Source organism: Paramisgurnus dabryanus, chromosome 17 (genome assembly GCF_030506205.2).
Source record: "Paramisgurnus dabryanus chromosome 17, PD_genome_1.1, whole genome shotgun sequence".
NCBI lineage: Eukaryota > Metazoa > Chordata > Actinopteri > Cypriniformes > Cobitidae > Paramisgurnus > Paramisgurnus dabryanus.
Genome location: NC_133353.1, coordinates 23790607 through 23806523, shown reverse-complemented (window position 1 = coordinate 23806523; position 15917 = coordinate 23790607). Strand labels below are relative to the sequence as shown.

General features: G+C 38.7%; 1 protein-coding gene across 1 annotated transcript in view; it reads right to left on the bottom strand.

Moving 5' to 3' along the window:
- itpk1b (inositol-tetrakisphosphate 1-kinase b) overlaps positions 1 to 15917 on the bottom strand; it is a 68948-nt gene that overhangs the window by 11315 nt on the left and 41716 nt on the right. Inside the window, exons 5-6 of the mRNA XM_065288567.2 lie at positions 15732 to 15849; positions 1377 to 1475 (exon numbers count right to left, since the gene is read on the bottom strand). Coding sequence (XP_065144639.1) covers positions 1377 to 1475; positions 15732 to 15849 — 217 coding nt within the window. The remainder of the gene's footprint in view (positions 1 to 1376; positions 1476 to 15731; positions 15850 to 15917) is intronic.

Below are 15917 nucleotides of genomic sequence, written 5' to 3'. Positions count from 1 at the left end.
GAAGAAATCAGCGTGGGTTACAAGCTCTCTCACGCAAAGTGAAGCCCACAAACCCTCTTATGCGAGGAAAAGCATGCAATGCACATGTTAATAATATTAATACTATTAACATGTGATAATGATGATGAGCCAACTATCGTCATGAAAGCCTGCCATTGGCGATACGTCTGACGATCGTCAATACACGATACTATCGTCTATCGGCACAACTCTAGTGTTCAATACTTATTTCACTCACTGTATAGTCAAAATATAAAAGCGCAATATATAAAACATATTTAGCCATTCAGCCTAAAATTACTGAGATAATTTTTTTGAGAATATCACCCAGTCCTAAATCGCATTGGCATTCTCGATCGCTTCGTTTCTTTCTGTCATAGATGCTGTTTACACTTGGCATTAACATGCGTTTTCATCGATCGGTTCACAAGTGGACGACGTTAATGCCAGGTGTAAACAATGTTCAAAACGTTTTGAGCTCATCCATTTTCGACCACCTTCCAACACATTCAGAGGTAGTCCAATACACTTTCGATCGTATTGCTTTTGTAGTGTAAACGCACATGTGGTTGAATGTGTTCGAACAGCCACACGCGACCACCTTCTCTCCGCCCATTTATCTAATCTGAGGTACTAAACACAATGTTTTACATCTTTTCTGACTTCTGGCACGAACACACGGTGAACAGCGCTATTTTTAGCCTTTCATTGATTAAACTAAAGCGTCTGATCTCCGCATAGTTTAATTTTGCAAGCGTATGAAAGTTGCGCGATCTTATTTCATCAATTGCGCTGAAGTTTCAGAATATTAGTACGCAACGCGTTCATGTAAACTCATAATTACTCCCCCTCGCGTTTGAATGACAGCAGAGAGACTCGCCCACCATCTCACAGACCACCCCCTCACAGTATTCAGGACAGAAGCGGTCGAAAGTGGACAAAAGAGACGGATTTAACTACCAGGTGTAACGTGATGTGTCTCTCTCGTCCACTTGTGATCCGATCGATGAAAACACACATCTTAATTACAAGTGTAAACAGCCCCATAGTGTGCTCATCTTTTACTCCAGCAAATAAAAAGTCCTAGAAACTCTGACAAAACAGAATATTGCATATACTGTGATACTTTATGCCAATAAGTTCTTGAGAATGAATGCACACCCAATGGTCCGTAATCAATTATTCCTTCCTTAACATCCCAACAGCTGTTAACAGCTGTTCAAAATTAAAGGCACAATATTTATTTCATAGTCTGATGAGCATTTAAAGTCAATGTAGTGTTTAACTTAACAGTTTGTTGTTGTGGTCATAGATAACAGAAAACTGACTGAGTGACACATCACTTCCTGTTCCAGAGAGGAAGAGGCGGGACTTACTGAAGGGAAATGTAAGACCGTGCTGCTCGATCTGCTCCAGTGTATCTGGCCCACACTCGCTGTTCAGTACCATAAACGGAGGAGAACATATCCTGTCATCTGCAGAGAAATAAAGAGAAATAAAGATAAGTCCAGCTGAACAGCACAGATACTTATAAAGGAAGGAATTTCCGAGCTGGTCCGGGCTGGTTTATGGCAGCTGGTAATGTTCTCCAGAAAAACTTATTTAGAGAGTGTTGGGCTTTCCATATTCATATTACCATTTGATATTAAACTGACCCTGTTTTATTCACATTCTTAGAAAGCAGCCTTGAAACAGGACAACTTACATTGCTATGTCTTGTTTTAAGTAAGAGATAATGTATAAACAGGATGTTGATATCGCAAAAATAAGTCCAGACAGTGTGATCAGGGTTTTGTATCAAACTGAAGGGGCTTATTTCATTAAAAACAACTGGCTGCCTGTACATTATCCTATTAGGTACACGGAAATTTACCTCATAAGTAATGTAAGGAACATTAAATATTGATTAGAATTTTTTTAAGAATACAGACCTTCTGACAGGAAAACCCATTGACTTTCAGTTTTAAGATAAGACAAGATATTAAATGTCACAAACACATTATTTGGGTTAATCATTTATAAATATAATGTCATATATGTTATTAACTCTTTCACCGCCAGCATTTTTCATGATTTTCACAAAAGTTTAATGCCTTCCAGAAAATGCTCCTTTTTAAATATATAAACATACAATATATGAAATAAAAGAACAGACCCTCTGCTTTCAAACAAAAGAATCCGTTTCATTCTACCTTCATGTGTTCTGTTTTTATCACTTCTCAAATATGTGTAGGTTTCATGAAAAACATCAAATTTTGAGCAAAAAGCTAGATAATTCAATTTTTGTGAAGGACTTTTGATAGAGATCAGATGCAGAGCGTTCTTTAAAACATACACGGACATACAGCTGTTTGCCTTAGGGCAATACTTCCGGTTTTTATAAGTTGCGGAAGAGCCACCTGGTGGATAATAGCGGTATTGCAGATTGACGAGATATCTCGTCAATGGCGGGGAAAGAGTTAAAAGACATATGATATTAAACTGTACCTGTCAAAATGATTTGCAGCATCTGGGTTATGATGTGTTAATAGTTTTGAGCGTTTGTTATTTGGAAATAACAAACCTTAGATTTTAATCATTGATTTGAGTGTATATGTATATACCAAGGTTGTATTATTATCACAGTATGTTCTTCACATTATCTAGGATGATTTTACGTAGAAAACAGAAATCACAAAAAAATTATAAACGGGTTTTCAGATGCATTGTCATATATTTGAGAATGCTAAGTGTTTTTGGCTACTGTCACATAATCTATTGCTCACATCTAACAACACGGCACATTTGATCATATACAATAAAAAACCTTGCTTTGTCTGCAGAAAAATGATCACGGCTGGTGTGAATAGCTTTATAGGGACTTATTGTTTTGATTCAAGAGATTTACTGCACCGAACATTCATTGTGATTATTTATGTTTGGTGTGAAAGGGCCTTTAGTAGGCAGCTGCCTATGAGGGCAACCCATTCGTTTTTAAACCGTGCTGGTCTCCGGGTAACCAGCAATTCTGGGTCATTTAAGCTGGAAAGCAAACATTATTTAATGATACTGTACAGTATCTAACATGTTCTGTAAAACTAAGCCAGTGCAGATTGACAGCATATTAAACTTAAAGTTCATCATAACGGGCTTAGTCCCAATGATTATTATACGCACTGAAAAGGATGATTATATTTGTTCAGAATGAATGATAGCCGCAGTGAACCTCATGAAAAAACTCAGAGCTCTCACTTGTCAAAAAGTCCTCTGTCATCAGTTCCCCTCTGCTGGCCTTTACTTCCCTATTTACTTTTCTGACTGGAGAACAATGGACACAAGGCACCGAGTCCTGACTCACTCTGCATAATGCAGGAGCCACTCAATAGAAGTCCAGCAATTTGACCTCCGGGTTCAAGGCTTTGTTTGAAAATACTGTACTTTCATGTCCAGTGTATGATGAGAGATGAAACAAAAGTCTCAATAGCTGTTAATGAGTATCTATGTATACAATAACTAACTGGATGTACATTATTTTTGTGGCTTAACTGGTACAGCACTGCATTAGCAGCAAAAAGGTGCGCAATGATGCCCGAAAATAGTCCCATGCTATTGAAAGTTACCAAGGGGACTTTTTTCGGTTGTGCGTAATATTATTGCACCTGCTGCAGTCACGGTAGGGCGGCAAAGTATTGATTATTACGCCGAAATGAGAGTATAGTTCCTAGCCACATCGACCTAGAAAATCACTTTCTTTTCATTTTCTGTCGGTGTTAGTACACGATGTAACTATAGAAGAGTCAAGTTTTAAATAGGAAAAATATTGAAACTTTTTGTTCATTTTTCAGCGCGATGCTAATGGTCTAATCAGATTCAATGGATTGTGCTAAGCTATGCTAAAAGTGGTACCGCCAGACCCGGAGATCGGCTGAATGGATTTCAAAAAGGTAAAAATCAGTTGTTTAACTCCAGGGGAGCTGGAAAATTAGCCTATGTGAAAAAAGTAGAGTGTCCCTTTAAGGGGATAGTTAACCCAAAAATGAAAATTCTGTCATCATTTATTATAGTGTACATTTTGTTGTTCTGCTGAACAAAAAGGACGATTTGTTTTGAGAAATGTTGGTAACCAAAGTTTTGGAGCACCACTGTACTTTTTCCTACTATGGAAGTAAATGGTCCTCCATAAATACTTGATTACATATACAAATCTGCAGCGTGTAACATGCTTTCAGACAGACACCAGGTTCAGTGCTGTTATCTGGGGTGATAAGGCTTCTTTTGGAGGTTTTGATGGCGCAGCACAGGAAATGAGTTGAAGAGTGAACCCACAACAGCCTGATGACGCGGCTCTCCACACAAGCAACTTACCGAGGACTGTGATTACATCTGAGCACTAACAAAAGTGCTGATGAGCTGCTGAATACGGCTCAATAAGCTCACATTTACTACACAACCATCTGGTTATCATGATAAGCTATCTTTCCTACTTGCAATCGTAGCTTTGTGTGCTAAGTTTACTCTGAACGCTCCCAAAACTGGGAAAAGGGTGCCTTGCTCAATGGTACCTCAATCACCGGCCATGAGAATTAACCACCAGACCACAACTGGCCCTAGAACAACTGCCCCTTAATTATTCTTACACATATTTTCCTATAAACAATTCTAAAATAATCCCAAACTATATGTTGTATTATAGCGCCTTAAAAGTAGTCACATCATTGAAGCAGCCTGCAAAAAACGTAGATGCTTTTAAAGGGATAGTTCACCCAATAATGAAAATTCTATCATCATTACACACTTTCATGTGAAGCACCATTCATTTTTATAGAATCTTTTTATCATACGATGCAAGTCTGTGGTGCGTTTGGTTGCAAACATTCAGAACAAAGACATTTTTAACAAGTGATTAAATGATAACAGAATTTTCATTTTTGGTTAAACTTCCCCTTTAAGACAGTACTAAGTCTAAATAGATTCCCATCTATTCTGGGCTTTTTAGTTAATGAGAAACATTTTAGTTTCAGTATTTCATTTTAATTTTTAAACACGGTGTATATTAATATTTTCACTTAACGCAAAGAGGACTCGTTTAAAAAGAGAACTATAAGAACGGTTACTGATTGTGTGACAAAAGTTCCACATGCAGCTTCTCGTTAGCCAATAAAAACACACGCTGGCCATTTACTTCCTGTTTTGTCTGCCTTGTTTTTGAGTTGCCAAATGATAGTATCACTATTGAAATATCCTGTTGAAACTGCATGTGTGTTGCTAGTTTCTTATCAGAACTTGTCCATTCATCCACCTGCTAGCTATTTGTTCTCCTATTCCAGTGAAAAGGTAGATAAGCCAGTTTATAAAAGCCAGTTGAAAAACACCAAGACGTACAGATGTTTAGTAGCGTGAGCCACCTACAACTATTCATAAACAAAATATAAGCAGCCAAGATTATAATACAGTTTTGATGTTAAGCTTTTACTTGTCCCCTGTTACAATAGAAAGCTATGGGGCAAAGTTTTAGCACCAGAATGAATAGCAAAATATTGACACACTTAAGAGACCAATTAATATATTTTTAACCGAGAACAACTAATAAAATATTAACTGCAAATGCTTAAATTAAATTATAAGTACATGTATTACTTATTTTGTATAAGCTGGGGAACAAGTGAAATATTTTCCGGTTGTTGTAAAGCAGAACATCACATGGAAAGTTATAGTGCACAACCTGTACAGCGACATGAAGCAGTTGTAGGTTTTGTATATCTGATGGCTGTTAATAAATGACTTATTATTGGAACTTGAGACTCCATCTCAATCGTTCGAGGGCGATACTGTAAATAAAAAGAAAGAGTAATGGGAAATCCTCGTGAGCAATTACAAATGCTTCCCGATGTTCCTGTTCCTATCTAAGCGAGAGTTCAGTATTAATCTTTACCTCTGTCTAAACATTCCTGGCTTTAAGCAGACCTGCTGGAGCCGGCTGAGACGTTTATGGGACGTTTGTGGAATATTTTGAACACGTTTATAAAGCATTGCTATGGAGCTTTGGCCTCGATCCTACTAAACAACACCAACGTAACTTGCTGTGGGTTTGTTTAGGCCTACCAACTGTCAACTTTGCAGTCCTTTATTGAACAATTTAGATAGGGAGAAATTTTGCTAAACTGAGTCTCTGAAATGACAGACCAAATATTTATTAAATTTATAAATTTGTGTACCAGCGTCACATTTGTGTAACAGCGCTATTCAGTGATAGATGGAAATATCGCTAAGCCCGGATAGTTGTATGGATGTGTGGAAAAGTGCACTCAGTACTCTAAATATAAAGATATAATATATAAATACAAAGTAACATTCAAATACGAAGTAAAATCATTTACTGTAAGACACTTCTGGCTACTGGGTAGCATTGTTACAGAAATTGGACGCTGGGAAAATGAAAGGGACATGTTTTTAAATTGACCAAATTAAATTTGTTGATGTATCTTTCACACTCTATGGCGGGCAGGGTGGACATATAATTACTCGACATGTTCAATCTGAGTGAATTCTTAAGGTATTTACGCCTGTCGGTTGTGTAAGAACGTTGCTTTGTTATGTTATTTTATATGGAAGTCAATGGGATGTCTAGTTTGTTTTCCCCCCAAAAGGGGCGGAGACGAAATTGACAGTCAAGTTCCCGGATGTGCCGGTAGTCCATATCTCTTTAAAGTCTTGGTTTTCTATTTTAAGTACATAAATCCTTTATCCTTTTATTCTATTTGCCAAATGATATATCAAAATAAACCAAGTTACATTTTTCTAATCTTCCTTCCTATGGAATTTGTTAAAGTAAAAATCTCCACCGCATATCTGGGAGGCACTTTTCCAAATTACTCCGTAATAAACAATTCCTGTAAAAACATAGAATCCTTAATAATAAAGGTGTGAATCTTTCCCTTATAAAGCCTGAAACAATCTTGTCTTCTGCATGGAGTCCTGTACGTGAATAACATAAACAGAGTGCAGGAAAAGTATTTTACAAGTGTAAATTCTGGTTCTGCTTTGTGTCCGCAAGCAGGAGGACAGTGTTTAGGTGAAGTCCTTCAGGATGTGCATGAGTCATGTGGACGACAGCAAAGCCAGGAAAAGTGGTCATAATCACATTGCTAGCAGTCTCATTAGGAAACGGCCTCTCATTTCTGACAGAGAAATGAATGTGAAGTGAGGACGAAAAGCGGTCATTATGACACCAGTGAGGGGGCGACTTCCTGTGCGCTGCAGGCCGCTGTTGGAAAGCCATTAAACAGATACAGACAAAGCATACACGGATCGCACATCATCACTCATTATTTCAGTTAGGATGCTGTCTTAGGGGCTGTTTATACCTGGTATTAAAGGTGCCATAGAATGGAAAACTGTATTTGGGTGATTCTCACGAAAACTTGGTTGTAAAAATGTCAAGCATGAAAATGTAAAAATTGCTTGAATTTACTTTTTTCCACCAGACATTAGAAACAAAGTCTGAAGTATATGGGAACATTAATTTAAAAACTTTTACTTATCATTTAACACTTTTTGTAACATAATTTCAAAAATAAGTCCTAAAAAATCTCATTACCGCAACAGTCAGAAAACATCAACACTGTTAGAAAAGCTAATATATTTTCACATTTTAAAAAATTGATTATTAATAGTCATGCACAGTAAATTGAAATTCTGAAATAATATTTATTTTAAATTTAACGGTTTTTTTATTTTGTTTTATTTAGCTCATATACCGCAACACCTTCCACAATTGACAACTATTTTTTTTATATATTTCGAAGAAACCTGACACATTTTCAAAATGACATGACAAACCTGAAAGAACATAATTTGGAGATTCTGCACATGCATTTAAAATCAAAGTATTATGCTTCTATTAATGAAATTAACATTTAATAAGCATCTGTTGCGGTAATGATACATAGGTTTCGGAAATGAGGTTAATTATTTCGGTAATGAGAATACGTATACTAGCCTGAGATTTTGTTAAAAACAAATTTTAAAGTAGAAAGTCTGATAATATTTACAGCATCATGCGTTCAAGTTCAAAACTGTTTTATTGTGTAGTCTTTGAAAAAAATATTAATTATATTAATATTCCTTTGTGTCATATTTAAGTCCCCATTTATGCATTTAACATACTGAAATAAGATGGTCTTGATGACATATGCTGCCTACAAATGCGAGCTCTGAAGGCTGCAGCCATCGGATTGAGAAATGGCCAGCTAATGTCAGCTGGATATCACAAAACATTTGTGTAAATAAGATGAAAAATATTTCCTTGCTGGATATGATTTGGTCTTCTGACCTTTTACCATTCTGTATCTGTTTCGATTAGAGAGAGAGAGAGAGAGAGAGAGAGGGATAGAGAGAGAGAGGGAGAGAGAGAGAGAGAGAGAGAGAGAGAGGCTGTATCCGAAAGTTTAGACAGCTGACTTGTTCCCTCGCTGCCTTATGAGACAATGACTTTGGCTGCATAATGGCAGCTCCGAGAAATGCTTTAGGACAGACTTCATAGGCAGCAAAATTGAATTCAGGTCGAAATATAAGCAGCCCTCTCTGTGTTCCGGGATGTCGCAAATCTGCTTGTGGTGCGGAGGTCTGATCGACCCACCCAATTCACACGAGCTCTGTGTGCTCTGCTTGGGGCTTCTCCACCCAAAGGCGGCAATTGTTGGCTCAGGGTGTCCCTTATTGTGAGGATCTCCCGATGAAGGTGCTCAGGACCCGGCTCAACATCGCCCTTGGAGGTTTCTTACTGCAGTGTCCCACTGCCGGCAAAGAGCCGCTGGTGGTCGTCCTCCCCTTGCTCAACCGGTTCAGTTTGTCACCGAGAGCCTGTGTCCTGAACCGGGAGCCGCCAGGTCTGTTTCCTTTGGGTTTCCGGTGGAGGAAGATGAGATGTCTGACAGCGTTGGATGGAGACTGGGACCAGGCTCCACGTGGTGCATCAGACACACAGCCATCCTTCTACAAGGAACTGGTGCGCATTCTCTTCAAAGCCGTGCAGGACTTGAGATTGAGTGGAGCACCCCACAAGAACCCCAGAGAAGCAAGCTTGACTTTTGTTTTCTTCACTCAGGCCGCCCCGCTGATGCTCGGAGGAAAGTCACCAAAGCGTGGGCTACCCCTCCCCCCATTTTTTTTCTTAGGTAGGCTACCTTTGTATTCCCCCCATCAAGGACGCTGTGGCTGCTCACCTCTGCCCCTTGTCCACTTCCTTGGATGGTGTGGCGCAGCTTTGAGGGTAGTGAAGCCTCATGACAGCACACCTGTCCGAAAAAGCATACCCGCGCCGAGAGAGGCTCTGTCTGCATTGCACACTATGGCGGTCCTATAGATCTTTTAGGCGCAGGTGCTTAAGGCTCTGGATGAGGGCAGCACGGATCTAAATACCTTCAGGGATCTGAGAATGGTTACGGATTTCACGCCAAGGGCCACGAAGACCACTCATGGTGGCCATGCACAGTCACGCCTGTTTCTCCATCCGGCCTGTTTGGTGACACGGTGGGCACAATCACGGAGCATTTCTCGGAAGCGGTGAAGAGCGCTATGAGCCACTTCCTACCTCACCACCCTGTGTCTCATGGACCAGAACCGGTGGTGCATCACAAGAGTCCCTGGCACAAATCCTCCAGTATATGATGCAAGAAACTGGGTCCTGGGGGACTGCCGTCCGGAACGAAGCCGTTAAAAAACAGAGCATTTTTCTCCTCAGTTGGTTTTGTGTTGCTCGCCCCAGGGCCCATCCGCACATAAGCGTCTACAACACGCCCCCCCACTCTCAAACACGACCCACATGCTGCGAAGACAGCAGAGGTGGAAAGGGTTAACGCACAGTCCTAATGAATTGCGCAGAAAGGAGGTGCCGCCTTTAGTCTCCCTTTGTCCCTCGCCCCCAGGCAGCAATCTGACGCTGCAGACAGCGCGCGTTGTGCGGTCGCAGGTAGCTGAGATGCTGGCACGCATGGGATCCAACTTTGTGGATCTTGTGATCCAACTGATGTTGCAGCGCCTAGATGCGTGGCGTGCCATCGCTAGGTTGTTTTTGATACCTGAAAGTGGAAAGAAAGCATAACATTAAATTAGCATGTCTCACAACATGGGAGAAAAAAAATTAATGTACACATCATCATATAGTATAGACTTGTTGCGTTGTGTTGTGTGTTTGTCATGTACATTTCCTAACACTGTAGTGTGTTTTTTGCTAATTACACCTGCTAGTAACATCTCCAAACCTAACCTCTCTCTCTCCTTCCTTCTGTACTCCTCTAGCCATTCTGGGTTGCTGTTAAGTTTCTCCCTGAACTTTGTCAACCTGGCCTTTGCTAAAGCTTTTTTCTCACTTGCTGACTGTCTACAATGAAGCATCATAAAGCAAAATATCAACAGTTATTACATTTTAAATTTATATTAAATTCATAAGAGATATTTAAATGTAATAAACAATATGCTTAAATTCTCATTTCCGAAACAGAAGTTCTCTTTACCGCAACTGCTATTAAATGGTTGCGGTATATGAGAATGGTGTTGCGGAGGATGAGGTACCCCAGTATGTTTTGCTAAAAATAGAGAAGCCATGTAGGCTTTGCTCATTTTTTATTCAGTGCATATAATTAGACTTTAATAAAGAACATTTTCATAAAAAATTGTAAATCAAAAAATCTTCGCAATGTAGAAAACTACCTGTTTCGGTAATGATAATCAAAATGTCGTGTAAGCATTCTGACAAGAGAATATTTCAAATTTAACTGGAAAGATATAAAGAGATGATCTTACCTGGTAGCCATCTTGAAGTAACTGGTCCATCTGCTTGGTCACTCAAAATCAAACTGTATTAAAATTCTGTATGTGTGCTTAAACTGTTCTCAAAAAGTGTTGCGGAGGATGAGAACATCAGGCATGGACACATCAATTTCCTAATTTTTCTTCATTATTATTATACATGAATATTCAGTAAATTATTTTTCTGTCATCTAAAGTAGTCTAGCAAAACATCCATTTATTTTTTTTCTAAATATTTTTGTTTTAATATGTTTAAATTACAACATAACGCATGTTCAAACACAGCCGGACGCATTGCGGTAATGAGAATTTCAGCAGAAAATGAGATAAAATTGACAAATTATAAATTCTTATGTTGAAATCACACATTGTGCAAGGTAGAACACAGTATTGTGTTAATTCTGAGGCTTTTTAATATTACTATATTACACATTTTATATCTCAAATCATTAGTGCCGTGGTGTTTCAATGGTTTCGTGAGAATCACCCATTTACCTAGCCATAGATGATAATAAGAGTTATGTACATGGTAATGACATTGTGAGCCTCAAACACGATTGTTTCCTCCTTCATATGTAAACCTCGTGCATGCGAAAGACCGCTGGAAAACAGGCCACTCTCAACATAACACCATCTGTGACTTTACAGTTGAGATATACGCCCCAACATGAAATTAAGTACAATGTTGTTACAATGATAAACACAAAGTTGTGCCTGTTGAGTTAGCGCTATATGCTCTATATAAGTTCTACTATTGACATTACAGTTACGTTTTGCAGGTCCATAATGAAAAAACACAAACTTAGCACTCAGAAACATCCATCAACAATCTCCAAACAATTGGTTATTTCTCAAATTCTGTATCTTTGTCTGATACAGGCTCAAACATAAGGTCTATTAACACACACAGAGCTATTGAAAGGAGCTGCTCTGTGAAACACCCAATCAGAGCAGAGCTCAACATTATTATTCATGTCTCTTTTATTTAATTCTAAAGGCAAATCCTACGGTTGTAAATGGACATGTCTCTGAATAATTGATGCACTTAACTCTTTCCCCGCCAGCGTTTTTAATAAAAGTTGCCAGCCAGCGCCAGCATTTTTCATGATTTTATGTTTATTGCCTTCCAGAAAATATTCTTCTTTAAATATATAAACAAACAATATATTAAATGAAAGAACAGACCCCTGCTTTAAAAAAAACACGTTTCATCCTACCATCATTAATTCTCTTTTTATCACCTCTCAAATATGTGTAAGTTTCTTCAAAAACACCCTATTTTGAGCAAAAAGCTGAGATAATTCCACTTTTGTGAAGGACTTTTGATAGAGATCAGATGCAGAGCGATCTTTAAAACATACACGGAAATCTTTCTCTTTCACTTGAGGTGCTACTTCTGGGTTGTATAAGTTGTGGTACTGCGCCACCTGGCAGGGAAACGTTTTCTCTTAATTGACGAGTTATCTTGTCAATGGCGGTGAAAGAGTTTAAGGCAGGGTATCTGATTTTGAAAAATTTTAATGGTAGCCTACAAACACTGAAATCATGATTCCACCCTCCATTCAAATCGCCATTCAAAGCCACACCTCCTCCCAAACACATGAACATGCACAGACCAGAGATCCATGGTCCACATACAATGTCTCATTCACCAGTGGGAAAACTTTGCAGAACAAGGTGAATAACGAACATAAACAACTGTTTTAAATCGGAATTAGTTAAAGCACGTTTCCGGTACTAAAGTCGTAGTAGTATATTGTTACGCTAATTCCTTAAGGAACACAGACTTCAAAAGCAACACAATGTTTCATCAAAGTAAAATATCTGAATCCACTTAAATACAATCATATCACGTACCTACATTACCAAAATAAACATTGCAACGACCATTTCAGACCCTTTGCCTCCAGCAGCTGTTTGTATCTCGTGGTAAAACAGTAAAGTTACCGATGTTAATTTTTTGCTCTTTGCTGATCCAGACAGTTTTTGTCATTGTTGTTTAAAAAAAAACTATTTTTGTTTTGTGGCTCCTGTGCAGGTTGTCAATTCAGCAGGAAAGTTTGCCCTTCTCCCTCTGTTTACAGACGGGAGGTGAGCGCACGTGAACGCGCTGATGGGGTATGGTGTCTGCATGAACAGGTTTCGCAGGGGCATATGCAAAACACAGACAGATGAGGGGCAAAAATTGCATGCGTACAATTATAGTTCGAGTTCAATGATTTGTTGAATATTTTAGGGTCCTATGCCTTTCACAGATATCATATATTTTTAAAAATACATTTAAACAACTTAACAGTGATTTCTATCATGATGTGAGAAGACTTTTAACCAGCATAACCAAAAATGTGTCTGGATTAAATCAGATACCCTGCCTTTAATAAGGCCACATTACTTTTATGTAGATATCAGAGAACAATTTTACATATTATTTCAATGCATTCTTTGGGATCTTTAACATGCATTTTGGTCAATCGGATCACAAGTGGAGTCCGCTGTTTGTGTTGTTAGTAAACTTGCTGCAAGTTTTGTACATGTACATGTTCTCTGATATTTCAAAGCCATTAATATTATAGGCTTGTGCAACTTTCAAACGATTGCAAAATGAAATAAATGAAAGAGGCAGAGAGCAGCCGCTCTTTTAGCAATGAAAGCCTAAAGATCACGACGAAAAAAACGTGGGTTCTTATAGGGCTAGAAGTCATGTCCAATGGAAAAACTTGGTTCGTGCATGTTAACATTTTAAACAATACTAAAACATATCAACAAGTAAAATAAAATAAAATTAACAAGTAAAACGTTAAAGTTTTGAGTAGACTACGGTATATCAAAAAGTAGCCCTCCAGATTGTTTAATCCATTGTGGTAGCCCTTGCTCACAAAAAGGTTGGAGACCCCTGCATTAGATCAATAGGCAGAGAGTAGGCGTTTTTTTGCGGCTGCTCGAACACATCCGACCACATGTGCGTCTACACCACCAAAGCAATGTGGTCAAAAGAGGACGAGCTCAAAACGTTTTACACCCCGTTTACACCCGTCTTTAGGGTCGTCCACTTGTGATCAAATCAACCAAATGCATCTTAATGCCAGGTGTAAACAGCCTCTTTGAAAAAAACTCCCTGGGTTTGAAAAAGTGCCCAAACCCTTGGCCAAAATAGTTGAACCAGTAATCTAGAGCGGCTGCCATGCTTGTTGCTATGGTAACCACTGTCAGGCATGCTCACTGTTGTTGAAAAGAGGGATGTGAGTCTGTGTCCGTACGTGAATGTGAGAGGGCGAGAGAGTATAGGAGGGTGACAGATGGCCAGCAGTAAGGACAGAAATGGGCCAAAAATGAATGCTTATTGTTTGAATTTATATTGCAGCCTGTTTAATATTGCTATGTAACTGAACGCATTAAATGTGTCTTTCATGTTTCCGTGAGATAAGCGGTGGAAGGCTCTGAAATGAGGGCGAGAGGAGAGACACAGACTGGGGGTTTACAGATGACTGTGTTACATAACCATCTGTCATGTCTGGTTCAATAGAGTCCGGACACACAAAGACAAATATAGACATTGACAAACGTGCCTGCAGAGTACACTAAGGAAAAATGCTCCCAAATGTGTGCTGTATTGTGTGTATGGTGGGGTGTTTGAGGTAACTGTTGGTCATTAGCAAAAGTGTAAATTGCAAGCACCTCAAGAAAAATATAAATTCATATAAATTCATATTAATTCATACCAGTGTTAAAATGTACAGACTTTCTCTCCTGCACGGTAAAAAAATTCCTTGTTGTACTTAAATTTGAAAGTTTAATTAACTTTATTTACAATTCATTTCAACTTTTTTGACTAGTGAGGAGTTGTTGTGAATTATAAAAGTTATTTTAACTTTAACTAATGTCTAGCAACTGCTAACTAGTCAAAAAAAGTTTAAATTAATGGCAATTTTAAGTAGATTTTTTTACTTATGAAATTTCCTCCCCTGAAACAAGTTTGTTGTTGTTAGTTCAGCTTCCAAAGCATTTTTGTATTTGAATAGTTTGGTTTCAAAACGCGACAAACGTCATTTAAAAAAAAAGTTAATTACCACCAAAATCAGTTTTGTATCAGGTCAGTATTAAAAAGTAAATTCTTGTCAGAGCCGATGGTGTCGTGGGGAGCGCTCTGACATGTGGTGCTTTCGCCCTTTTGGCGACCCGAGTTCGATTCCCGGCTCGTGGTCATTTGCCGATCCCATACCCCATTATTATTGCGTTTTGAAACCAAACTCTTTGTTTGTGTTGCGAGTATTTGCAGCGCATTTTTGTATTTCTTTGTATTGCGAGTATTTGCAGCGCTTTCTTTGTTTTTGTTGTAAGAATTTGTAACGCTTTTTGTATTTGTTTGTGTTGTGAGGATTTGCAATGCGTTTCTGTATTTGTTTGTGTTATGAGAATTTGTAACGTGTTTCTGTATTTTTTGTGTTGCGAGTATCTGCAGCGTATGTGTTGTAAAACTGATGAAGATGTTTTCTTGATTTGCTTGGGTTTTTTCTATTTACATGTGTTTTCTTTCTTTGCAGTGCAGTGACCATCTGTCGGTCACCATACATCCGGCTATGTAGCACATCCACTCTGCTCGTATGTGAGATGAGATAGCAGCAGGTGCCAGTAGTTGGTATTCATTACTCAAAATGGGAAACCCGGAAGAGCTAGTGACTACAGTAACGTGTCATACCATACAAATCTGCTCACCATAGACTATGGGTCCTCAACCGGGGGTCTAAACTGCAGGTGTCCACCAAATGATGTTTAATCACAAGTAATTTTTTGCTAAAAATGTAAAACATATGTACATGTCCCCTATAAGGTGCACACGTGTGTGGCCGCATAGGCTTATATATCTGTGTTTTACACATTTAGTATACAGAAGACCCCTGCCATAGACAAATTCATTATATCTGTAATGTCTTATGTGCCATTACCTCTCATGCGGTCCTCTATCCGGTGGACCAGCTGGTAAGACTTGCAACGATCCAGTAGAGTTCTGATGGCTGGAAGTGGGTCCAGAATGATGGTCTCTGGGTGAGCATCAATATAATCCTGCAAGACCAACGGAAGTCAGAACAATGACAAATAGAAATTTTTAACATCCTGTTGCACATTAATCA